Source organism: Falco naumanni, chromosome 1 (genome assembly GCF_017639655.2).
Source record: "Falco naumanni isolate bFalNau1 chromosome 1, bFalNau1.pat, whole genome shotgun sequence".
NCBI classification, from domain to species: Eukaryota; Metazoa; Chordata; class Aves; order Falconiformes; family Falconidae; genus Falco; species Falco naumanni.
The window spans coordinates 68134113-68161279 of record NC_054054.1 but is presented as its reverse complement, the minus strand read 5'-3'; the positions used below and the strand labels follow the sequence as shown (position 1 = coordinate 68161279).

The following is a 27167-nucleotide window of genomic DNA, read 5'->3' as shown; positions in this document are numbered from 1 at the left end:
CTGGTGGCTTAATTAGCATAAGTAGAATACAGATCTTATACGAAACAGAGTTTTAAAACATTATCAAATGTGGAGGGGAAGAAGTGGTGTGTCAGAGACTAGGAACAGACTGGCTGAGTAGCAGCTCTGCTGAGAAGGATGTGGCAGTTATGGTAGATGCCAACTTGAACATGATCCAAGAGTATATTCTTATCACACATTAAACTTATTCTTACTGCACAAACTGCATAGTTCAGACCCGGCTACATTAAGAAAAATGTGCAACTCTCCCTCTATCTCGTGTTGGTGAGGCTAAGTAGACTAAAAGACAGATCTGATTTGCCATCTGAACTAAGTTTCTAGATAAAAAGACAAGAAGTCTGGACAATGTGAAACTGTGACCTCTCTAATTTAATTTCAAATTTCTTGAGTGTAACCACAGCATAAAACATTAACTAAAATGCTCATTGTGTATAATTTTGCACCATTCAAAGTTACTGAAGGTAACAACTGTTACCTCAGGTTTGTGTCTGGCATTTCTGTCTCAATTACTCAGAAGAGAAACATTTACATGAGAAGCAATGCCCATTCCTCGTACCTACTGTATCCTGCAATTATATTCTGCAAATATTGCTGGCTTCCTACTTAATGTTATCCTTTATGCCATTCAGATAGGAAAAAAAAAAGACAATCTATCAAAATTAGCACTGCCAATGATGTGTGAAATGTAAAGAAAACAGTTTTCTCTCAGTAAGGCATGCAGATGTCCCTGTTATGCAAAGCAAGGGAGAGACCATTCTGATTAGTCCATCACAGAAACATGATGTTAGAACCATAGAGGAATGCAGTTAGGAAAACAAGGACTAAGGGTTTTAGGTTTTGTTTTAAATATATGATATCTATGATTTAGTTGGAAGGTAGCTGCAGGAAAGCAAAAGTAAGTGCTTGCTTAGGACTGCACTTTGATTTGACAATATTGTAGCTCTGGGATTCACAAACACCTCCTGATCTTATGTCTCTTGATTAAATGAGCCAGGACTTCGTCCCAAACCACTGTGAAATGCTGAGAGGAACGGAAGGAATCAAAGTAACCAAGATTTATAATAGTTTCCTAAACATCTCATTACAACTTCTTACAATAAACCCAAAGTTTTAGTGAAAATCTGTCACAAGCTTGTTTGCCTGCTAAAGCAGGGGCAGGGAACACAAAATCTAGAAAGAGGAGTTAAACAGGTAGGTTTGGAAAGAAGAGTAGGGAACTCCCCCATTTGAAATACAGTTTGGCAGCTGTATAGAAAGCCATCAGCAAGTGATGACTCTGTGCATTTTGGTTCAACCCTTTGGCACAGTTACAAAATCACTGCTTAGAAAGTGATCCAACTGCTTAGAAAGAAAATCCAACAAGATGAAGTTCAGCATTCAAACTTCGCCTGCTGTTAGGACTTGGAGCAATTTGTATCAACCATACAACACAGGCAACTTCGTATTAGAAAAAAAAAAATCAACAAGCTTGCAAATTGCTTCCAGTTTACAGGAGTGATTTGTTCTTTTTAATAATTTTTAATGGCTTGATATGTTACTGTTTTAAAAGACTAAAAGATTACCTCTATGTGTGTTCATTTTCACCCTCAAATATTTGTCAACTGTAGAAATATTAGTGGGTCAGACAGCAAATGATATACTACTGTTCACAAACCTTGTTAATGTTAATTTTCACCTTTTATCATAAAATGTCTGAAACAGAAAAAAGCCTGCTGTACACCTACTGCAATTTGAGCTGTATCAGAATTTAATAGTAAAAAAGCTGCCTGTAATTTACTTCAGAGGACAGTAAAATTTTAATGAGGATTATTATCTAGACATATTCATAAATTGGTTTTCACAGTGATCAAAGCTTTTATGGGCTGAGGCAGAGGTTAGCTTAGATATTAGAGGTTAACCCTAAGACACATGGTTCACTGTCACTGTCTTGTTTGAACTTTCATAGAACCTGTAATTGGCTAAAACTTGGACTTTCACTTAAAAAAGGTGAAACAGCTGAAATTCCATTTGAAATTATAATTGCTGTTTTAAACACCATTAATTTGGCAAGTGTCTACTAACAATGTGGTTCTCATACTGTATTCAGATAGAATTAGCCTTCATTGCACAACTGACACACACAACAAGAGTATTTGAAACTTTGCTCTTGCAGAGGGACCCAGCCCATTTTCAGTGCCTGAAATACACGGCTCTACGCTGATACAACCCATCAGTAGAGAACAGCAGTTGTTGGATACACGGGTTTCCCACAGAAGGATCTTCCTTCTGTAATTATTCTTCTAATGAATGTAACACACATTTTCCCATCCAGATCAATGTTTGCCAAAAAGAAAAGCTGTGCTGCAGAAAAGCACCCAAACCATGGACTTTTCTGTAACAATGAAATAAATTTGCTTCCATTTCTGAAATTACTATCCTACTTTGGAAAATAAAAATATTTGAAGTAACTGATAAAATATTTCATTGTTGCTAAAACTGTAAAACACACGAGCCAGTTATTCCCTTTATGGTTTTAAATTGTGCAACAGCTCTTAAAAAACCTAAATTTTTAAAGTCTCATGACCACCTTACTATTTTCCTTCTACATCAGGTTACTGCATTATTTTCTTTATGCTGTAGAAATGAGACTCAACCAACTTTTAGACCATGAATTTGCAAGGAACAATGTCATTTCGATCCTTATCCTTATCTAGTGCTATGCACTAGAACTAGTTAGAGAAGTTTAAACGTCAGACTCTCACCTTTATTACATGGCTTATTGGTCCTGAAACATTATATTCAGTGTCTGTCCTAGTGCTGGGACCATGGCAGCTCTGCGCCTCCAGGGCTGACTGGCAGGTCTGCCACAGAGCCAGGGTTCACCTTTCCCTCGCATTTACTTGGAAGTCTGAACACTCCAAGGCCAGGACTCCCATGTGCACACCTCTGGGGTGGGAAACCATGCCAAAACATCCAGAATTCCTGTGGAGGATTCTGCTAATGTGGGTCCATCTCACAGTTTTCATACAAGGAAAAGCTAGCTGTGCGGGCTGGAGGAGAACCCTGGCATACTTCCACACACAACCTGGGGGCAGGCTTGGAGCTTCCAAACTCCTGCCTGTAGGTCTAATGGTTCTCCCAAAATTCCTGCATCCAGCATGGGGCAGCCTGCAAACTCAAGAGTCATAGATCTTGGGAGAGCCCAAAGTATCCTTTCTGACAAGCACTGTCATGGAAGGGTTCTCATTTTAATCGCATCAAGAAACCAAGGTATGCTTGTCTTAAATGTTACCCTGACTCACTCCAGGCATATTTAAAACAAAAACAGTTTGATAACCTTTCCTTGCCTAACTCTACTGAAAAAATCCTGCAAAGGTGATGCTATACAGAAGAAGACCTAGCGAAAAAAAACCCAAACCCATAACCCAGATGCAAGGCAATTTGTAGAACAACTATGAAATTATAATAAATTGGATTTGGTTCACTGCTACCTGTGTTGATTTCCCAGAAATTGCCATCTTCTGCCCTCAGACATTGTTACTGAGATTACTATCTAACCAAAATGCTGCAACTTTTCCACTCTGGAGAGACACAAGGGGTAAATTCTCAGGAGACTGGAATGGAGCAGTCCATGGCAATTGATGAAGCTGTGCTTACTTATGTCCTGCCTGCATCTATGGCACTCAGTTCCAGTGAGACAATTTTTCAGAAACTCCGTTGGCCTTAGACTATACAAGTCAGAGAGAATGGCACCTTATAATTTCTCAATGTGAAGAGTATTAAAGGGTCTTTATATATAACCTGATGTCCAACGGAATTTTGCTCTTGGGAGGACTACAGTATTCAGCTCATAAGAAGGAAATAGGCAAGATAAAAGGAAATCTGTTAAAAAACCTTAACTCCATTTTATAAGGTCTTTGTTAAAGCTTTTTGTAAGAGTTCAGGATTGGCTCCAGAAATGACCAGTTAAAACAGGTTGTCTGGCTCACTCATCACATTTGAAACAATATCTTTACTCCCAAATCACTCTCTCAACTTAGAAAAAACATTCTGGTTTAGAATTTCCAGATACATGTTTAGCCTTTATGATTCATTTAGAATTAGAGAAGTAAAACCTTACAACCTGGCTAAAACCCTGAAGCTTCACAACATACCCTACTTTGTACGACATTTATTGCTTTTTAGTGAGACTAATATTCCCATTCCTTTTAAGTTCTTCCTGCTTAGAAGGTATGCTGCTTTGGAAGGTGTTAACAGAACCAGTAATACTGATTAATTCTGCAGGCTTTAGTCATGCCAAGGACTTCTTATTTAAAAGCTAATTATAATTCAAGACAGCATGGTACCTGCTTCTCAGAATTAGAATAAAAACACTTGTTGTAATGATGTTTAATGTAATTACAAAAAAATGCCTTGTTTTTAATTCTTTGCGATGACCGAACTGTTAAATTATGAAGAATCTGTCACCAAATTGCTTCCTTTAGAAAACAGTTAGATGACAAATCTAAGGACTTTTTGTTACTACTCTGAAATATAAAGTACTTTATTGCACACACTCTTTTCTGACCATCTAAAATTGTGTATTTGAGGCACAGAAATACTTTCAGATTACTGATGTCAAGTCTTCTTTCTGGCTAACAAAACTGATTGACTTCGGAATACAGCAGAATATTGGACTCTCAGATTATCCAGCTGTTTTCAAAATTTTGGATTTGGATTGGGTTTTTTTTGTTTGTTTGTTTGTTTGTTTGTTTGTTGGGTTTTTTTTCCCCAAAGAAAAAATTAAAATACACTATGAAACAGATGCTGTGAAATAGAACTTTATAGACTCAGTCTTCCAATTACTAATAGCTTTAGAGGAAACAACATCCAGTGTTTCAGTTACTTATGTTTTAGCCTTTTCCAGGAAAGAAAATGGGAGCTTTCATGATTTCGAAAATATAGTTTCTGATGGATTAATAAGAACTGAATATATCTCAAAGAATGCGCCAGTACACACTCCTGACACATGCATACTATCCAATGTTAATAGTGATTTCATTTTCTGGCCTTGATTCTCAAAATTAGTTCTGGGAAATTACATGTCTACCCTATGCAAGTAATTACTGCTGTAACATACGGAAACCAGACAGTTAGGAGTGAATGAACAAAGCTAGATACATAGCTACATCCATACAGATACATGTTTGCATATGTACTTCCACTCTAGAAACTGAATACTGAAAATCAATTTCACAGTTGTGTAATTTTTTTAAAATTTTGTATTTTACCTACCCATGCGTAGAGCTACTTCTGAAAACAAGCCCTTCAAACAAAGGTACTAAGTCCTGTTTTTTTTAGATCAGTTCTCATTTTCACCCAGAAGATATATCTTTCCAGTCTACTTTTCAGTATTTGACCTATACTACACTGCATATTTTCCTCTGCTCAGGCAGATGACCCACTCTTAAGAACACTACATGTGAGGGATGAAAGGTTGGAGATTAGTTCACAGTTTCATATTTCAAAATATGTATCAGCTCAGGAAAGTGCAATTCAGGGAGAAACCTAAGCTTCTATGAAGCAGGGTTTGAAGCTGATTTCCCAAAATTTTCAATTGCTGCAATTAACGTGTTCAGCAAATGTCTGGATCCTGGATTTGGAGGTGCCTGTCACAAGGTCAGCTGGTCCCTTCCTGCTCTTGAGTTCGGGCTAGAAAGAGGTCTGAGTATGGTGACCTACAGGGTAATGATGAACTGAAGCCTGCACGAGAATATCTGAGTTCTGGAAAAAATGCAGAGAGATATAGGCCCTCCAGGTTTTCTGGTAACAGCCACTAACAAGGAAGAAAACCTGGAAGAAGTATGGAAATATGGAAAAGGAAAAATGTATCAGGAAAATTTGCCCAGCCTTCCTAAGAACTTGTGGGGGAAAAGGGGAGCTTGAGGAACTTCCCTATAAGTGATGAATGACATTGACTCCAAAATGAAATGCTTGGAACTACCATTTACTTCAGATTTCCTTTCATTTTGCTACCAGATGAGAAGACCGATTTCTGAACACATGAGCTTCAACAACAGTCACTCTCTGTTAGGAAAGAGTTTAAATAGGAGAGTAACTTCTATGCACCCAGCTTGAAAATTCTGCCTCTCATTTTCTCTGAAAGTTTTCTTTTGTAACAGAACTCGCTGGATGAAAGGAGTATCAATTCTTATAACAAATACATTCTGTGGAGCAGCAAGTTTTTCAGTCTTCACGTGGAATTAGGGAAGTCACAGGATAAGATCTTCGAGTACGTACAGAGAAAAAGAAATTTAAGTAAAAAGCAGATGAAAACTAGAACTGCTTTTGCTTTCATAAAAGTCCATGTCCTTATCAAGGTTCTTCTGAAACCTTGCTCAAGCACAGTCCCAGGGAAGTCAATCCAAAGTAATTGAATAAAAAGATAGAAGATGCTTAATACTGTCAAGTCTATTGAGTCAGCTAGTTCCACTGGATCTGAAAATAGGAAACTTCTCCTACATCCTAAAAGCAGAAGGGCTAAGCATCCTCTCTTTTCTCATGCCAAACCATTCAACAGCAGCTTCCTTGAACACGGTAGAATAAAAACTTAGTTGCACTCATTTTAAAAACAGGAAGAATTGCTAGAAATGTTAAAGAAAAGCCAGATCCTGCATAAAGTGCTGCTGCTGAGAAGAAGCTTGTGTTCTGTGGTCCTCCCATTTCAGTGATGAATCTGAGGACTGTATTGCCCAAATGCCAGAAAATGCAACACAATGGATTTGAGAGATGTCTGACATTACAATGAATAAGGGTATACATGATTTACATTACGGTGAGTACTTTGTATGTATCATCATACTGCTTTGTATTTATCATCCCGTGAAAGTTATGAGATAAAACAGATATATGAAGTTTGTGTTTCATAGAAAGTATTCTGTGTCTGCTTGGCATCAGTTGGGAGATACCAGAGCAATGAGTTAATACTCCGTGTTTAGGTGCCTTACTTGCTTCCCGAGTGACATGGTGGAACACATTCAGGGGCTCATTAAGTTTCCAGCCATTCCTAAACAGCAACAGGTGCTTGAGAAACGTTTCTCCAGCATGTCACAGACAGTTTTATCACTGTCTTGGAAATAACTGACTGCGCTTGTGTTTCCTCCATGGCACCAACTGACAATGAGGAGAGAATGAAAAAGAACAGGAAGAACTCCCAAAACATCCGTATGTGCATAGTGAATGGGTCTAGAAAAGTAATAAAAGACCCTGCTGCATACTCTGAATTCAGATATGATACTTGCATGTCCGTCCAATGTTGCTGTTCATTCAGACTCCGGTATCATGTTTAACCAAGCTCTAACAGGTTCCTGGGAACATTGATTAATTAATTGAAATGGCATTATAAGAAGCTGAAACTTTCCCAGTGATTAGTATTTATTAATCCTTTAAGTAGTTTGGCTACATGTTCAAGCATACTGGACTGGATGCCTTGGGAAGCTTCTTCAACCATGAGAAGAAAGCTGAGATGTAGCTGGAAAGATACGGTCCACTGCCTGGCATGGCATTTATGTTTTCACAGGCTGGTGTAGCATTTGTAAGGAATGCCATGTATGTGCACAGTTACCTAAAGCATTTCGTAACACAGCCTGCCACTGTGGAGAGATTCATTCACAAGAAAGCAAATTCATAGTTCAGCTAACATTTGAAGAAAAGGAGACTTCAGTTGCTTACGCAATAGTCAAAGGGAAGACCAGATGAACCACATTCAAGAGTGTCCTATGTGTAGAATATCCCTGTATGCTATCTTCTTTTCATTACGTGGAAGTACTAGGAGATACTGAAGGAAATTCTTTCAAAATTAGGCAACATGGGGTCTTCTCTTGCATCTTTCTTCTCACCTGTCTTGAAGATGCCTCTATGTATTTGTCTATCAACATCCAGCCATTCCAAAGCTGTCTAGAACATAACAGCTCTGTAAACATGATCCTCAGACAACTAGTTTGTTAATTTGAAATCACCTGTGTGATTTATGTTACTGTATATCAAATGGATATGAACTTTTGCTATTTGTTTATCTGATTTCCGGAATATATAATGTCCCCTTTCTTTGACTACTTGGCCAGTTGAACACTGGTTTAAGCTATATCCATTGATCTACAGGAATTAATGCATTTCAGATGCACTTGCCACCTAGGGCTAATCTTTCCAATCCATTTGGGAAATGTGTTTTATGAATAACTCAGGGAAATAGCCAGAAAACGTGTTAATTTCTAGAACATCACAGGAAGACACAAATTTGGAGAACATTCTGTAATTCGAATTACATAGGACTGAAGAAGGATCAAAAAGTGCAATGAGAACCCTAAAGCTGTTTAGCTGTAAGGGACCTTAACAGAGTATTCTATAGAAGACTTTGGAGTGTGCATGTGCACACCTGCATAATGTCACAGAAACTGAAGAGAACAATACTGTAGAAAAGAATAGTATTAAAGTAATACCAGCAATACAAGAATATTCATTTTTTTTCCTACTGGGAAAGAGATTAAATGGCCACTGCATTGTACTGAGCCCCATCACTTTCTCCTACATGCCCCTACTACTGATTTGCTAGAGTTGCCAGATGTCCATCTCAAAAAGCTTGGGAATAGCCTGCAAAATCCCTCCTGACAGCTACTGTGCTGGCATGCAAATGCACAAGAACTCTGTAATCCATTTCCCTTATGGAAACTTCTTACACGTTGTAACAAGTTCCTAGATGTTGTAATGACATTGTGTGGGGTTTGTACTGGGTCTTGCATTATGCCACCACTGCGTATCACTACTAAGACAGAACAGCAAAGACATATCTTAGAGTTTTATAAAGTCCTGATAGGGACAGACCCCAGAAGCCCTGAAAAAAATGTAACAAACAACATGGAACAACGAGGAAAAAAAGAAAAAGTCATTGCTCCCAATAAGATTCTTTTCAGTTTTGTGTGGTAATATCGTGATAGCTTCAACAGATTGCAAGTCCAGACAAATGAACTTCCTTCATGCTCAGGTTTCTCATCCAGTCACTGTTATTTCACAGTAGCTTTCAATCAACATTAGTTGACTGGAAATTTGTTTCTCAATATCACTTAGGTTGTTCTTGGAAATTGCTGACATTATTTTACCATGGTGATACATAAATTTTGCTAAAACAGAGGATGAGAAAAAGGGGCTAAACTACTACTTTTTCTTTGTTGATGAGTGCCCCTATCCTAACTCCAGCCATTCTCTAATTTCTGCTACCACTGCTCATGCCACAGATGTAGGCTCTACGACAGAAAAATCTAGGCTTTTCTGTAGACTTCTTAATTGAACAGAGTTTACATATGCCTTGAATCAAACAGCACCCACCCTGCAAGTCTGATGTGATCAGAAATGCTTTGCTCTCTCCTATGCATGTTCTGCTAGGTCACTTGTCACCATCTAGGGTGTGTCTAGCCACCTCAATGCAAAATTGCACTGGATAGAATTTCCTCACTGAACCATCACTCTCCCCTTTCTATTTTTAATAGAAGCTAGCGTTCTCCTAAAGGATTAATATTTGACCAAATTATTCCATTTTATTCTGCAAACAACTGTACTGCTTTTCCACTGTATCCACTGAATTCTGAGATAAATTTTCACTGAGGAAAACTCCCACGCTCTGTCCATTTTTTACTTCACATCTTGCCTTTTGGATGAACCTGAAAGCTGCCCTTCTAACCCATTCGTACCACCAATAAATAAAACTTAACAGCAATAATTTTCCCAGACAAGAGACTCAGACTCAGACTTTTTTATTTAGTTGTTGATAATATGCATGGACGTGCATGGTCTGCATCAATGGAATTCCCGAAGACCAGCCACAACTCCAGTTGGTTTTGGCAAGTGCCCCCAGGACACTGGCACTGACCAGCTGAGCTACCTCTGCTCACTGTTAAACAGCATAGGGATTGCTGTCAAAGGTCCTCACAGAAACACAGTTTGGTCACACAAAGGACTTTGCTCCTACATGATCTTCACTAGTCAATATAGAGTTTGTCCTTGTAGAAAATGAACAGCCTCCCTGGGATCTATATTTCCAGGTATTACAACATGCAAACTTTCATATGCACATTCCGTTCTTCCTATAATTTACCAGTAACACAGAAGGGACATTATGCTTTACTACTGTGGCAATTCACAGGTCCCTTGAGAAAACCACTGCAAATGTTATATTCCGTGAGCTAAATCCAGTATTCTACCAAAATGGACAAGCATTTGGCCTCTGACTTATTCCCCTTGTTATTGGAGAAATGATATAAACTATCTCCTGAGGTATACACAGGCCCGTGCTGGAATGCAAAGAAAAAGTTTCAAAGAGATTTTGTTTTCTGAAAGAACAGCCTTTGCCACAGAGGAGAAGCAACCACTCTAATCTGCATTCACTCAGGATACGTGAATCCACTCTGTGCAGCATTATACAGTTACAGCTCAAACTGTGCAAGTGTCTGCAACTCCCAATGCAACCACTTATGCTAGAGCTAAACCAACCACATGTCTTTTGTATCAACTTACCTAAAGATCCCAGACAAACCGGAAGCCAGAGACTAAACCAGGTATTAGGTCAGGGACTGCAGCTAACACTGAATAGAATCTTATTAAAACATTTTGACTAGTTGGTGGAAATCACTGCTGCGTAATGGAGCACAGAGTGTTTTTCTTGACAGAGCCAGCTCTCCACAGCCTGTGTACAATTAATGCAGTCCTCTGGCTGTAGGCTTGGTAAATTCAGTAGACTACTGTTACTGGAAAGCACACATTAAAGTGGAAACCAAGTAAAATTTTGATGACAAGACTCTTCCATTAAATAAAAATATATAAAAATTCTCTATTAGGCTATTTTTTAATGCACTAGAATGCAACGTTCTACTTCACATTCTAATGTAAGTTATACTGTTTGCTTATTCACAGACAACCAGTTTTCCAAGTGAAACCTTTCTGTGACAATCCCCAGTCCAATACCAGAGACTCGGAAGATATAGCACAAGTACCATAAGTCTATTTTAGCCACATTCTTGCAGTCTCCCCCTCTTTGTGGTGTCCCCCCAGTACAACAGAGACTACAGTTTATTTACCTTTATCCCAGGGAGTCCAGGAAGCCCAGGGAGACCTGGTTCACCCTATACAGGAAAATTACATAATATTACAGACATTATTCAGTTATGGTCACTATCCAGTGAATACCCCTGTATATTCCGCAGCAAGATAGAACAGCACAGATGATTGCTAGTCAGTTCAAGCAGTACTGATATTTTCAAAATGAGTGACTTAAATATACAATTAGTAAGAGTCATGTTAAGAACTTAAATGTCTTCTGGGAACCATGGATATGAAGATGACACCCAGGTTGAAAATCCCTGTCAGGAAAGCCAAAAATGAACTCACGTTAACCTTCACCAAAAGAGAAGAAAAAAAGCAGCATACTGGTTCCTTTTACACACTGCCATTTCAGTTCCGTACTTACGACAGATGTTTAATTCTGTTCCATTTTCAAAGCTGAGCTAGATATTGTGCTGTGTAACTGTCTGATTTAGTTTTGAAAAGGCAATTCAGAAGAGCTTGGTTTAAATTGTGCAATTGAAGCAGGACTGCCTAATTATAACTGGGCCATCATTTTTATAGAGCTATCTGTAGCATCATTTCAGTGCTTGCTATTTATCTGTGAATATACAGGGTGTCATGAAGGATAGTGGAAATGTAACCTTCTATTGCTTTACCCAGAAACACCTTGCTTATGTTCAACTGCAATGAAAAGACCTATAGTACTACATTTGCAAGGGTAATTTTGGAACAGGAGTTGAAAACTGAATGTATTAATTTTGAAATGAAGCTGATATTAGTCTAGGACAGGAACGACAACATTCACACAAGTGATCATTTTGAGATACCAGCTAAATGGAAAGATGTTGTCTAGGGAAATAAAGATGATGAACAGGGGGGAAAAAAGCACAAACACATGTGAAGAAAACATTATTTTAAAGGCTGGAGATTTTTTTTTAATGCAGAGATGGATTCCAACCAGCACCTTGGATTTGAATATTCCCTGAACTTTCTGGAAGCTCAGATCTGAACTACGAAGCCAACTTTTACTTTTATAATGAGTTGAACTATATTCCAGCTTTTGTACATTCCCGAGCTTTACAGAAATCCAGATTTCAACTCTGTGGTTTGGGCTGATTATGCTATTAAAATAGTTTACGTGTGTGTGTATACATACACACTTACACACATTCATACACATGTATAGACACACAAGGACATGTATACATAATACAGCTGTTCATTGTACTACAGTACCCAAAGACACTTCTTTGAGGCAGTATTATTAAGTAGACTTGAAGCACTAATAACAAAATTACACTCTGCCACCAACTGAAAAACACAATAAAGGGTCTGCAAATTGCTTTACCAAACGGAGTGATTTTAAAATGTTATAGAAGGATCTGATAACAGCTTCTTTGTCCATTTCAGTTGCTCCAAAATTTTAACTGTTCACATTCCCTAAAAGCACAGGAAAGATTCCAGTCTCAAAATACTAACTATAAAATCAGATGAAGGAATAGAAGCTAGGATACCATTTTAAATAGACACTATTATTTTGCAATATGTTGCCTAACACTTTCTAAAGCAGAAAACAGGTTGTTAATCTTGAAAAGTCTCCACTGTACTCATTCCTGACAAAATGCTCTCTCCAAAACCCTACTCCTCTGTCTTTCAGTTTCTTTCTTCAGTAGCCATACATACCACTCTACTACCATGACCTTTTCTAATCTAATTGTGGAAGCAATGAATTTCACTTTTAAGCACAGCATTTGAATAATTATAACTGCTAATCTATTAGCATTGCTGCAGTAGGTCACTGTTTAGTCTTGGGACAAAGTTAATCCCCATAGACGCACACATAACAAGCAGCAAGGATCCACCAAAGCCAGTTCGGAGTCACAGCAACTTAAAACCATTAAAATGCCTCTCAAAGATATATTAAACAATGTGAAACACAATGAAATCATGAATGCTTCATTAGAATTAGTATTGTAGATGAATGCATAATATTTTCTTTTCAGGACCTTTCCTGATATGAAAGGTCTGAGCAAGATTTATGAGGAGAATTTTTAAAGTACATCCAAAAAATATATTTTTTAGTATTCAAAGCTGTATACTAACTCCATCTCTTAATGCTCAGGTTGGCAGAGCAGGTTCTTCTACCACCTCTGCAGCACAACAGCCTTGTCAAGCCACTGAAATACTGTCACGTTTCATTTCATGGAAACAATATTCAGGTGGGCAGCTCAGTATATCTGTCCTTAGAAGATGGATAAGGAATAGTTGGAAGAGGAGGAAGAAGTAAAATATAAGGAAGGAGAGAAGATGCAGGAGGGAAATAGGAATGGGACACAGTACGGGGAAAAGTACTGAGGTGACATGGAGAGCAGAGGCATGTCTCCAGTTGAAAAAAGGGCCTCTCACAACCTCTGATGTGGTGAACAAGTCCCTGTTAAGCAGGGAGCAGAACAGCAGACATGGGGCACCTGGCTGGAGGAGGCGCTCTGAATGAGTGTATTACAGGAGCTGCTTGTTCATGCTGGGGACATGAATGTGGCGTACTGGAAGCTTGTGAGGTGAAGTGGAAAGAACACATTAAACCTTTTGTGTGAACAACAAGCTGAGACTAAAGAAAGTCTGAACTGCGTACATCTGACTTATCTATGTTACCTAAATGAGATCAAACCTGAGTGCCTGGGGACTGAGATCCAGGAGCCTGCTGATAAATCACTGCTAGTTTTGCCTCCATGGCAGCCAGCTAATGAGAGTATGAATCTCAACAGGCTCTTAAGTGCATTGTCTAGTTTATTACCCAAGCAAAGCATACACTGCAGTATATACACACTGAATGATTCTGTGGATTTGATAGCTTTAAACTACTTTGATTACCTTTCCTAATTAACACTACATTCTACTAAAGAACTGCATTTGCAACCATAATAGTCTTTGTTTAGTCTATTAAAATTGATGACAGTTATAATTTCTCAAAGCAAAATCTTTGTCTTTTATTGTGTATTTGTATGTGTTTGGGGTTTTGCTTAGTCACCAAAAGACCTAGAGTATTAGAAAATGGTTGTACTGCCATTCACTATATAAAATTTTAGTTCTTGGCTGCCTGGCTGGAATACCTGCTAGCTCAACTGGCAGCTGGACTCCGCTCCACTCTGGCAGTAGTGGGTAGTTTTCAATGTTGTAAGAGGAAAGAATGGTGCCGAAAGCTCTCGTGGGAAACCAAGTACTGCAAAGCAAAGATCTGTTTCTCTCATTGTCTCTTCTCTTTGCCCTTTCATCAGCTCTCCCCAGCAGGACCTGCCTCCTCCTCATGAAAGGCAGCTGAAGGCACAGCATTCACTGTGTCTGATGTACTGTGGATTCAAAGAGGAAATTCCCCAACTTCAGAGGGCCTTGTACAGCATAGAGTCATTACAGCTCCTGCTGAACTTCTACTTGCAATAGCAGCCTCAGCTACGCAGAACCCAGGGGAATTTCTTCCCCTGCAAGGAAGAACAGAGCGGCATTACCTGGTATACGTCGTTCCAAATGTACCGTGTACCTCTGACAGTTTGATTCCCCTTACAGATATACGTGAAAGGGATTCTAGTCAGTATTTATTTCCTTCTTAATGAGATGTAATATTGTACTATAGTCTGAATATTAATATTCAGTCAAACATGCAGGGTTAACTTGTGAACACTCAAGGAGCAGAGCTGTTCTTTGTTAGTCTCAGCAGCTGATATTAGGTAAGCTTTCAAGGCAAGAAGTGTGCTGTGGCTAGAAGGGTGGGTGAGTTAGTCTGATACTGCTTTTCGTGTTAATTACTATCATCATTCCTGTGCTTTTTTAAAATACAAAATGATCATACACCAAATGCGTACAGGGCTTGGGCTGTTAAATCGTACTGTCTTGGGTTCATCCTAATATGGGTAAGTGCCACTGGTAATACCTGTGTAACATTATTTATAACAAATCCAACAGAGAAGAAAAGGAAAACTGAACATTTCCAACTAATACCTTTTGTCCAGGCCGCCCAGATTCACCAGGTTCACCCTAAAAAAAAAAAAAAAGAGATGAAAGACATGAGATATGTCAAAATGCATTAAAAATAGAGCTGGGGAAAACCATAACATTAATGGTATCTAAAATGTCTGTGACACCACAAAGTAACAAACCAACCATCCCTCTTCTCCCTGTACAACTAAATTACCTTAATTCCTGCAGCAGAAGAACCAGGGTCACCCTGATACAAAATCCACAAGAAATAATCACACTTATTACATATACAGTTTTTCAGGAAACAGATATAACAAAACATTCAAGAGTATAGCAAGATTATATAGCAAAATAACTACATACATAGCAAGACTACCTGTTCTCTGTACTGCTACATAGGAATTTAGCCAATAAATCAGTGTGATTCAGAAAATTGTTTTCAAGAAGAGCAGAGAGTTTTAGTTTCACTCATCCAAACCACATAATAGTTAACCTCAAATTTCACAACTAATAATGTAGATGTAATAATTGCAGATTTTGTATAAGTGTACTTCTATAAAACCAGAAGATGGGACATAATTTGACATCTCTAAATTGCTGATACACATTAAAAATAATTTACTGCCATTTACAAAGAATATAGCAATCTTTGCAACCTAATTCTACAGATGGCAAGTGTTGGGTCTCAACTGACAAAGCTTTTTGTGCTAATGAAAGTTTACCTTGAAAAAACACGCCAGTGACCTTTGTCTTTATCCCCATCAGGACAGGTCACAGTTCTATTTCCACAGCTCTTCAGCATATTTTAACTGATAATTTAATGCAGTTAAGTACTATACTTTACAGGATGAGAGAGCTATAATAATTTATGTATTCAGGAAAGGTCTTTGTTCTGAGGAGGCATCTAGCATTCAGAAAGATATTTCTGTGTTTTGCTGGGTTGACTGGATTTGGTAAGCAGTGATACGCACAAGGGCAGAGGATCAGTGAGTGACCTGGCCAAGGAAGCTTTTAGCTCCCAGTTTTGTACAATTGTCGCAGGATCCTTAAAATTCTTGTATACTCACTTTGCTGCACTTTTTTTCCCTAAATGACACACCAAAAAAAATTGAAAAAACCTAAATTAATGAAAGTTTGCCAGTTGCTGCTGAAGATGGCTAGAGTGCTTATATTTGATGAACTGTCTCATTATTTGTTATTCAAAATAAATTTGGATTGTGCATTGAAAGTTACAGTTTACTACACAGTAGCAACTTCAAGCTTACCAAAGCCTGCTAGTGATTTACATAGGTAGCACAGAAGCCAGTACTGTAATCCACTTTGAAGATCTATAAGCAGAGTATAAATGCTTAATATTCTTTGTGTTAAAATATAAATAAGGGACACCCATTCCTGATGATTCAGTAAAACTGCAGGAAGTGTCCTGTGAATGCCATTTTTAAAGTTGGTTTGGGATCTTTTTGTTATTTGTCTGATAAAATTAAATGCTACCAGATAACGTGCTCCCCGCTCCTTGAAGAATAGGAATAGATTTTCTTTACACAGTTACTGCAGCTTGCTCTTGTGTGAAGAAAACACAAAAAGTGATATTATGACAGCTTGATTAATGTCTGGAAACCTGAGCTGCCTCATTTTGATAGGCATGCATGAGTGATACTGCTGATATCCCTTACAAGTGTGTACAACTAAATGCAAAGCCTCAAGGATTTTTTGTAGCTATAAAGTGGAAAAACAACTGGTAAGAGACATTTACCATTTAAACATTTTAAGGGGTAATGATGGATACAGGGAAGATAGGACACAAAGTATTTATAATCCACTTTCAGCAAAAATTGAAATTAATATGGGATTAAAGAAAAAAATATGGTACGGCATGTTCTCAGTTCTCTGATGAGTCAGACAGTTTGCAAATGAAGAAACTTTAGCACGGGAACATGCACACAGAAGGAAGATACTTGGTATTTTCTAAGGACCAAGACTGCAGTGGAAGAGCGGAAGGAAGAACTCAAGTCTGGCATTGAGACTGTCTTCAAAGTAGAACAATTTAACAAAACCAGTTTATTTCTTAAGTCACAGGCCAAGAAGTAGGCACCTAGCTCCATATTTCTGAGAGCCACTAGGTACAGCAGTTCGGAAAACAAAGCTACTTTAATCGCACAAACAAGAACTCTTTCCTAAACCTAGTCTGAAACTGTTGTCATCTGATCTCTCTCTGACCACATAAATTAAAATTTAGTATTTTTCTCACAGAAACATTATTTAAGCTTTTAGATAAATGTTTTTAAGGTTTGGGAGCTATAAATTACATCTTTTAAGCATATGTGCAGCATTATGATCTAGTGCAATTGTCTCTGCATTTATTGACATAAAATTAATGGCTTGTTTACTGAGCAGGAAGGGTTTGTACATGGATGTGGTTGAACACCTGAGAACTGTATGGACACTAGTCTTGCCTCTGAATACATCCCACAGCTCTCTTAAAAACAGCCTTTAAAAACTGAGCCTTAATAAGTCTAACACTCCTCACCACAAGTGTTCAGCTGGAAAAAAACTAGTGAAGTTTCATAATGTAACACATGCCCCAGACTTTTCAGATTTACCCAAATACAAGGCACAGGTTGTGTAGTAGGGAAGAACTATAACAGAAGAGATTTATATATAAGCTTAGTGCATCAATAAGGCTGGTTGTGAAATTTGTTGAAACTTGCTTTCATCTGCTTCTTTTAAGAAAGCAAACACAGTTTGTTACGTTAATTTCCCACCCAATACAAAGCACCCAGTGGAAAATACAGAAGGAATGCTATTGAGCTACTTTGAAACCCTGCATTATAGCAGGGTTTATAGTCAAGGTCAGTTTAACTGCCACCTCAAGATGATCATGACACCAATAGAGCAAGTGAAGACACAATACAGAAAAAAATACGAATAAGAAAATACAGAAAAAAGTCAAGGCTACTTTGTGAACATGTTCGTTGAATGTGGCTGTAACAATCATTCTGATTTCCTCTAAACACATATGATTGGCTATTGCTGGAATCTGAATTTTTGCTGGAATTATATATACATAATGATCATACAGCAAAAATTTCCTGCCTACAGTGAAAAGCAGGAAATAATACAATCCTTGTTAACAGTACAAAAGTAATGTAATGACATCAAGTTTAATTCTTACTTCTAAATTGTCAAAATCCACATTCCTAAGCTCCTTATGAAGTGCTTTTTGCACAGCTATGTATCAGAAGCTTTAAGATGCAGCTCTCCTATAAGATCTGGATCTTTTTTTCTGGATGGCAGATTGTCTTACAGGTAGAGAAAATGGAGGAAAAATAATGAAAGTCAACTAAGTCACAGTGCTGCTGACTGTTGTAAAAATTCATGTAGTGGATTCTAGCTTGCTATGGTTAAAGCAATCCACTTCGCACAAACGGCATATATTCCCATGTCGCCATGCCACCTCTGAAATTTATATGAAACCTGGAAGAGATGGGAGACTTCTGTGTTGTGAAGTTCAACAAATTATTGAAGTTTCTCCAGATACAGCAATATAAGCAGTCTCCTGATGACCTATACTTTCCACAAGTTGATCCCAACTAGACTGCCAAACTGTTGAAAGCTCACACAGAAATACTTAAAACATTATGCTTGGGGAGGAAGGATTTCCCACTAAAAGAAGGAGAGAAGTTTTTCTTTCCTTAAACAATCCCAAACAGAGAGATGTGTGCCCTGCGGACCGCAGTGCCACAGTGCAGTACAGGCATTCTAGTGGATACAACCTCACTCTCACAGTTGATAAACTAGAAAACCAACACATGAAGCTGCACTAGGCTTCCCTGAGAGATTATAAACTTCCCATTTACTTGTTGCAGGACTACGTATCTGAGCAACAATCTCATACTTGCTAAGAAACTATATTCCTGAATCACATAAAAGTGGATCAAGATGATGTTATTGGCATACATTGTGTAAGTAACTAAATAAAGTTCTTAAGACTTTCATCTGGGTTAATAAGCATGGCTGCAGATGAAGTATTATTTAAATGAACTTTGGGAATCAAATAACTTCACTATTCTTCAATCTACTCTCTTTTTAATTGCTGATTTTACAATATGCCCCATAAAATCCTTGTGTTCTTGAAAGCATAGCTTTACTGTATCCAGATTACAGGACCTGAGGGATTTGCATGCATACCTTACCAGCTTGATAAATCTGCCATAAATTTCTCCTTGCACTAAACTGATATGAGTTGGTTAAGCAATTACACATATAGCGATACATGAAGAAATTTTTATGCTTCTGTCCAAGTTTTGCCACTAAGATGAATGTTTTTAGAAGCATATGAGTTCCGAAGTGATAGCTAGAAGAGACTGACCCTTCTTCCCATGCAACACAGGCTTTGCTCTGACTGCTAAAGACTATAACTTGTGCAAGTAAAGCACATTTAATAACTCAAGTTCAATTTTTGTGTTTGTTTTTTTTTTTTTTTTTTCCCCCAGTGATACAGTATGGGTCTCACATAAAATAAATCAAAACTAAGTAAAATAAAATTTTGACAATGTCTACCTTTTAGTGACTTCTGCGACATGTTGGTCTTCTGCAACAATGAACTAGCAAAGTATTAAGTGGGGTTATGTCTGATGTCATCTGGCAAGAAGGTTTAAAATTTATTTGTATCTTCAACTCTAAATTGGCCAGCTGGCAATTTGGAGTGAAGTTACCCATCATGATACCATATTTTTTTGTCCCATATTGATTTGGTCCCTTCCTTTGAGGGGAGCACAGAAGGGAAAACGTAAAAGGATATATCAGAAATGGCTATAACTCAGCAGACCTAGTTCCAGAGGTCTGGCAATTTGTGACCAAAGTTTTCCTACAATGCAAATTTCAGCAAAGAGCAGTGCTAATTAGAGAGATGCTGATGTATCCTGTGCTAAAGCTGCTAATGTATAAAGTCAGGAACTTTATGTGTAATTGGACAGAACAAGGATATTTTTTCTGCTATTCATAAAAATGAACTCAGTCAAATCATTCAACATCTTTACACACACACACACACATTTTAAAATGCATTTTTCTTTTGATGGAATATTACTCTTTTTCCTTAACTAGTTATACTGCAAGCATGCTTAAAGCACACATTTTTTTCTCCACTGTTAAATAGTGTACCTTTTCTCCTGTGTCACCCTTTGGTCCGTTTTCTCCAGCATCACCCTATAATTAAAATACGTATTATATTTTAATGATTTTATGTAAGCACACAGCATGCGGAGAAGAGTCCACATTACAACATGACTGGCAAGCTCAATCTCTCTATTACATGGTCAGGAAGCACGGTTTATATAGCTGCTATGTCTTACACAGTCTTCACTATAAATGTAATCCCTTTCACAGGTCCTCAAACCCCCCCACAAACTATCAAATAACTACCTGTTGGTATAGTCTACAGACTTCCCCAGTTCGCTGTGGGTTAGCAATGAAGGAATGATTTCATGGTGATTCAGCATTTTAGATTACCAGTATGTTTTTTTTCCAACACAGAGGGAGATATTCACCTAAATGCATCTAATCAAATTCTGGTGACTCACAATTCCAATACCTTTTATTAGGATTCTCGAATAATTTATGGCATATACTTTCTGAGTCTGAAGTCTGTCATGATTGATACACAAACTAGAAAGCTTCACTGAATGCCATTCCTCCAAGAAGCCACCAAAATGATTGTTATCTCTACATAAATTCTATGCCTTGTTTACTGTTAAAAGAAGTGATGTTCGGAAAAGAATTTTTCACGGCTGGGAAGACATTTTCTACTTTAAAAACAATTTTGAAAAATAAACATTTCAAAAGATTTGTCTATTGAAAAATGCAATTTCCATTTATAGTTATGTAGCCACACAATAAGCCCAGACTGCACCAAAAAGTCTTTGTTCTATATAAGACCATAGGCCAGAATTTTCTGTGGGATTTGAGGTTCAAGTAAAGGGTGAAGAATATTTAAAATGCCAAAAAATTGATAAATGTTGTCTAAGTAGGATAGAATAAATTCTACCAGGTCTTTGTCAGATAACCAATAGTACTATTCCAATAACAATATTTATTCAGTATCTGCCATATTGCTCTGAAAACCTTGATGTAAAATTCCATTCAGAATACTTATAACAGAGACCATTTTGTATGTCACAGTGACTGTCACAATGGGAACTAGCTGACAATCTAACAGCACATTAATTAAGGGCTTGATGAAACATGGAAATACAAAATAGCAACTGCTAGGAATGTTGTTAGTTCATTTGACACAATAAAGCATATTGAGGGCATTTATAATTACATTTTTTAGGAAAAGTCAAAGGATAATCATGGAAAAATATCACTATGTTAAGTAACAGAAATTCAGTATATATTAACATTTGTAGTTATTTGTTTTGTGTATGAAAACAAACAAAGGATTACTGAAGTTCTTCAACAAATGTAATTTTAACCAAAGCAATGATTTCATGAAAAGAGAATCCCAGTTACATACCTCTACATGTGGGGTATACACTTTCAAGATTCCCCTGAATTATTTTTATGATGTGTCTTTCAAAATGTGAAATGAATTGCCTTTGCAAAACATGCTTCCAGCTGCTATTACACAGACTTACAAAGATCTGGAAGTGAAATTCAATTGCAGCTGCAAAGACATGGGTAAACATTTCTCAAGAGAAAATTGCACCTAAATACAACAAACTTATTTTTTAAAAACATGTCTCAGTGTACTCGTAGAAGATGAGGCTGTGTACAAATTCCTACTCAAAATTGGGCTTACATAATTTCTCAAGCTGCCCTCGTACAGATGCAGAAGCTTGACTCTCACTCAGTGTGTACTCTCATGTGGGTGCCCCTACTGCCCATTCTCCCTGGAGGAGCAGAATTACACCCACTTTTGCAGTGTGGAGCTTGTTCCGCCCCCTCATCTTGCCTTCACATGACTGGATGTCAGAGGAGTAACTCCTTGCTAACTCACTGCAAGTCAGAGCACCGTTAGTGTACCATTTGTGCTGCTGGTACCTCTCCATGCATTCTATAGCCTAACAGCTTCACTTGCTCTTATTTAATCTGATCAAAGCAAGAAGGGAGGAATCCACTTTTAGTATGCAGAGAACTGGTTACCCATATTATCATTTAGAGTCTGTGTAGTTATTGCTTTGTTACCGAATTGTTTTACTCTGCACAGTTGACAGAACATCGAAACCAAATTATGAGAAATGTGTGGATCTCATTTATCCAGGCAGACTCATCTTTTTCTGAGACTAATCATGGTTAGGATTAGTTGCACAGTTGCTCAGCTGTGCAGTCCTTAACACATGACCACTGACTGCTTTCTGTGACTAATCCCACTGCAGTAATCGCGGATCAGTAACTTCCATTAGTAGGTATTATTTGAAACTCGTAAAGGCTGCACAATGCTGCTCAAGGTCTAGGTATTAGCTGTGTTTATTTCTTTTTAAACTCTGAATCAGTGCACTGGCAATTCTCCAAGCGGCTCTCCAAAACACAACCACCACAAAGGAAATGAAACATGTCTCACCTTTTCTCCTCTTTCTCCAGGGTCACCCTGATGAAAATAATTGGAGCAAAGTTGTAAGTTACTACCACAAGCAAAAATCAAAATGTTAGTAATACTGTCATTAGTATGTCAATTACTAACAATTATGTCACTACTGTGGCATTGTCTTAGATGATAAAATCCAACAAGAAAATCTTCAATAAACAATAAAATATGTAAATTTAATAGAACTCAGCAGGCAATATATCTTCAACATAATTTTTAAAGCTTGATGATTTTCATGTAAAGACTTTTTTTCCCCATTTTGCCCCAGAATAAACCCTGACAAACAGACATATATCTTTGTGAAGCAGCCTGCCAGGACCTATGTGACTCCTACATTTGGTTCTTCTTATTTTAGGAACAAACAAAGGAAAAATCCAAAAGCCAAATGTGAGGGAAAAGACTTATGATTCTGTTAACAGCTTAGAAGGCTCCTTGGGAGAGACAAAATGCCTGAAGTGTCTTGAACTAATTCATGATTTATTCAAAGTGCAGAGCCTTCAGTGCTCTGTACATTGCCTGTAACAAAAAGATGGCTTATAGACATTTTTCAAAATTATAATTTGCTTGAGAAACTGGCTCAATGGCAAATGCACTTTTGGACACCAGCCTGACCCTGACAACTCAACTCTGCATTTCTGGCTCAGAACTGCACCCTGGCTCATCTTTGCCCCTTGTGATGGCTGGCAGTCGCTAGGCAACTCAAAGACTACAGCTGTGAATATGAATTAAGGATCAACTGCCATAATTTGGCTTCTTCTGTATACAAAGTAAGAAAAGGTCATGTTCCCAAATGGTTTGTTTTCATTCCTGATGGACAAGCAGCCAGTCAGTAAATGTAAAGACCCTGCCCTGCATGTCTGTCAGCAGTAGCATGATGCACAGAATCAGCTGAGGAGCACATGTGCACCAAAGATGCACGCTCACAGCTGATGGGATTAGAATTTAGTATTACCCGTTCCAAGAGGCCCACAGATCCCATCATGTCAGACATGTTGAGCTTTCTTTTAAATGAAGTTATCATAAACTTTATGTTGTTTCACTTGTTCAATATTAAAACAGCTGAACAAATTATTTAACAATCAAGTGTAAAGAGACATTCATATTTAACAAATACAGGCTGAGACATGCTTCTAATGAGGCTTGTTGCTAACTTCCGTAATAGCAGGATCAGCCCTCAAGACTTAATCCTGACATTTGTCAAGGAATTGACCACAGTAGTTCTTGAAAAGAAGCCTGAAACACATTGTAAAGAGCATAAACAAAGCCTTTCTAAAGAGCTTCCCAAATTTCCAAACATTTGCAGGCATATTACATTCACATGGCAGTAGATGCATATGTGTCAGTGCCACTGGCTGGAATTATACATGCATAGCAGAAGAATATGCTTCTTTATGGTGAAATGTGTAAAGCCTCTTACAGCACTGATCACTGGAGGGAGCAGATTATTAAAAGCCAGTCAGAATATAAACCCAATTTGGAAAGCATGACTGTTATCTATACATGCACTCACGTACTGTGTGCTTCTGGTTTTAACCATTTTCAATACCAACCTTAAGCCCTGCTGCTCCCTTCTCTCCTGCTATGCCAGGCAAACCAGGCTCACCCTAAAGGCAAAGAAAACACAAGCTGGGGTTAAGAAAGACATGATGAAGTATAATAACAGCATTTCCCCTGCTGTCTTTTATTGGGTAAGTAATGATAAAATTAAAAAAAGACACTGTAAATACTCCACGGTTGGGCACAAAAATGCTTTATTTCATCAGTTAGGGTGGCTTAACTCTAATTAACTCCTGTATAGATAAGAAATATTTTTTACTGAAGGTGGTAGAAATACACAGATGCCAAACTAAAAAAACAGAACTGTGACTTCTGATTCTGAAAAGCTAGCCAATTAACCTTAAGAGGATAGCCTTCCCAGTAAGACTGCCAATGCTTTCTTCTTCTCTGCAACTCAGACATACTACAAGAAATGTTTCTCTTAAATGTTTCTGACATTTATACTTCTGGTTTCATACAGAAAGCAGATAATGAAGAAAAACGAGAAGGTCCCATTCCAGAAATGGAAGAGTTTAGAACAGACAGCTTTTTAATTTTTTAAATATACCTTACTTGTCCTTTTCACACTCCTACCAGTGGCTGAAAAGTAGATTTAAAAGATTTTAAAATTTTCACCATTACATCAATGTTCCAAATTTGGGGTATGTTTAAAGTATAGTATGTATATTCTTCCACAGCTCAAGGAGTCATAAATAATTTTCATCAGTCAATCAACAAATAACAATTACTTATAAATACCCTTTTTCACCCCAAATGTAAAAACAAAACCAAAAAATAAAAGAAAAAAACCCGAAACAAACCATTAAAGACATTTCCTAGTGTTTATTTCCCAGATTTATGGAAAAAACCCACAGATATTCTTTATTTTAAAATGATAAAGCAATGGTTAGACTTTTTTGTAAAACAGCTAGGGGTGTTTGCTAATTAGGTAAAACCTGCAGAAGTATGTCTCAGTTTCACAAGAAATACCCATCTTCTTTGGTAATCCTCATGTATACAACTGCATGGTACTTCTAGGGTGGCAAAGCACATTAAAATAACACCCAAAAAAAGATTTCAAAAAGCCTGCAAGTAGGTTCTTCTGTAAGCCCTTTGTGATATAAATGCATAGAAATGTGTAAAAGTTAAATAAATAGCTAATATAGTAATCAAATCAGAAACAGTAATTCATATCAGAAACTCAGTGGACAACTTTTATACAGTGTTCAAACTTAGCAAACATGAAGAACCAACCCTCTACTCAAAAGTTACAGAGGAGTTAAGATAAAGGCTTGTTGCAAATGCAACAGCATGTATCTTCCAATCTTGCATAAAAGTCTTCCATGAAGAAAGGACTTTTCCTTACTTCCACAGTCATATTTTAATCATAGATACATAAACTCTGATTGTCCATGAAAGTAGGTTCCATTCTATTTCTAAATTAGGTAACAGGATCAGCAATTACATCTTGATTTCATTAAGAGCTGGGCTATTTCAAAATATAAACCAAAACCATCGAAGTTCTAGTGAAACACTAGTGAGGTATTTTCCAAGCCAGAGAAAAAGTGTCAGGTACCATTAATGTCACAGGGAATTAAATAGCCATTTGAGTCAGCCCTTTTTTCAAGGCTCCTTTGTACTACCGTAGTTCTAAGGCTGATACAGTACCACAGGCATTTGATACACGAGTGGTCAGGATTTGAAGCTGTTGGGAGATTAGGCATAAGTGTCCTAAAGGATTGACCCAAAAGGCACTTGAAGAAAACTGCCAGTTGACAAAATGAAGCAGGAGGGACCAATGAATATGCACTTGTTTCTCCTCATCCCCACACTCCAAACAGATTTGTTTCTGTCCCCTTCATTTTAAAACAGCTGCTGTCAGCTGACACTTTCAGGGATTTAAATCTCTAAGCAGAGGGTTGAGGTCCCAAGCCTGCACTTTCCTCCCAGGTTTACACATCAGTGCCGAGTGCAGACAGCTACTACTGTGATAAAAAGGAGACTGCAAAAATGGGACAATAGAATTATCTTATTTTCTTCGGAAAAAAACTGAAAACCTCAGGCTGTCACCTAGTCAGAGTTAATCCCTATTCATACCAACAGTCTCATTTCTGACCTATATGCAACCTTCCTATGGCCAACACTACACTTCTGGCACTGAAAGTACTAGGCATTAGCATAGCAGAAATTAGATCAGAAATTAGAGGGCAAACCTAGGACAGCACAGAAATGACCCTGTAGCTTTATGCTTTTGAAGTGGATTATCCCTCTGTTTCTAAAGGCCAGAAGAACAGGGGCTAAAATAATTTCCTGTCATATCTGCAATAGTTCTTTCTCTATTTTGGAACCCTGTTTTCTTGTCCATACAAGGAATCAGGGAGTAGTAAGATGAAATAAAAATGTACAGCACATAAGCTACTCTATATCCTACCCCTGGTGAACATTCTCAGTGCACAGCAAAACAAGCTTTGTGCCAGGGAGCCTCTCTTTTTCACACTGCATGCCTTGTAGGCATGGCAGTCTGGCTTTAACCGGCATATATTTTAACAATTCCATTAAAGCCCAACGTTAAAAACCACCCAACCAACCAACAACAACAAAAAGAACTACAAAAACCCCAACACCCCTGGTTTCCCCTCCAGCCAACCCCCAAAAAGAATAAAGCATTGACAGACCTCCCACCAGTTAGGAAATTCCAAAAGCAGACATGAAGGAAACCAGCAGCAAAAACTAACATTTTGAAGGCGAGTAGATTGGCAGCTCTTCCCCTTGTTGTACACTGAAGTACTGTGTCATTTTAGAAATATTGGTCCCAAAAGATGATTTTGATTCTTGGCATCAAAATAATTTAAAATACTCCTCTTAGGACGTACAGATAATTACTTTCTGTCCATTTAGTTACTTTTATTTATTTATTTATTAATCAAAGCATATCTTAAAACTGCATACAGCTCAAAATGCTGTAGGAGTATGCTTCAGC

At 37.8% G+C, this 27167-nt stretch overlaps 1 protein-coding gene across 1 annotated transcript in view; it reads right to left on the bottom strand.

The window, feature by feature from the left end:
- The window catches only part of COL25A1 (collagen type XXV alpha 1 chain), a 309062-nt gene that overhangs the window by 27062 nt on the left and 254833 nt on the right, over positions 1–27167 (bottom strand). Inside the window, exons 13-18 of the mRNA XM_040606854.1 lie at positions 24202–24255; positions 22628–22654; positions 20227–20271; positions 15278–15310; positions 15085–15120; positions 11106–11150 (exon numbers count right to left, since the gene is read on the bottom strand). Coding sequence (XP_040462788.1) covers positions 11106–11150; positions 15085–15120; positions 15278–15310; positions 20227–20271; positions 22628–22654; positions 24202–24255 — 240 coding nt within the window. The remainder of the gene's footprint in view (positions 1–11105; positions 11151–15084; positions 15121–15277; positions 15311–20226; positions 20272–22627; positions 22655–24201; positions 24256–27167) is intronic.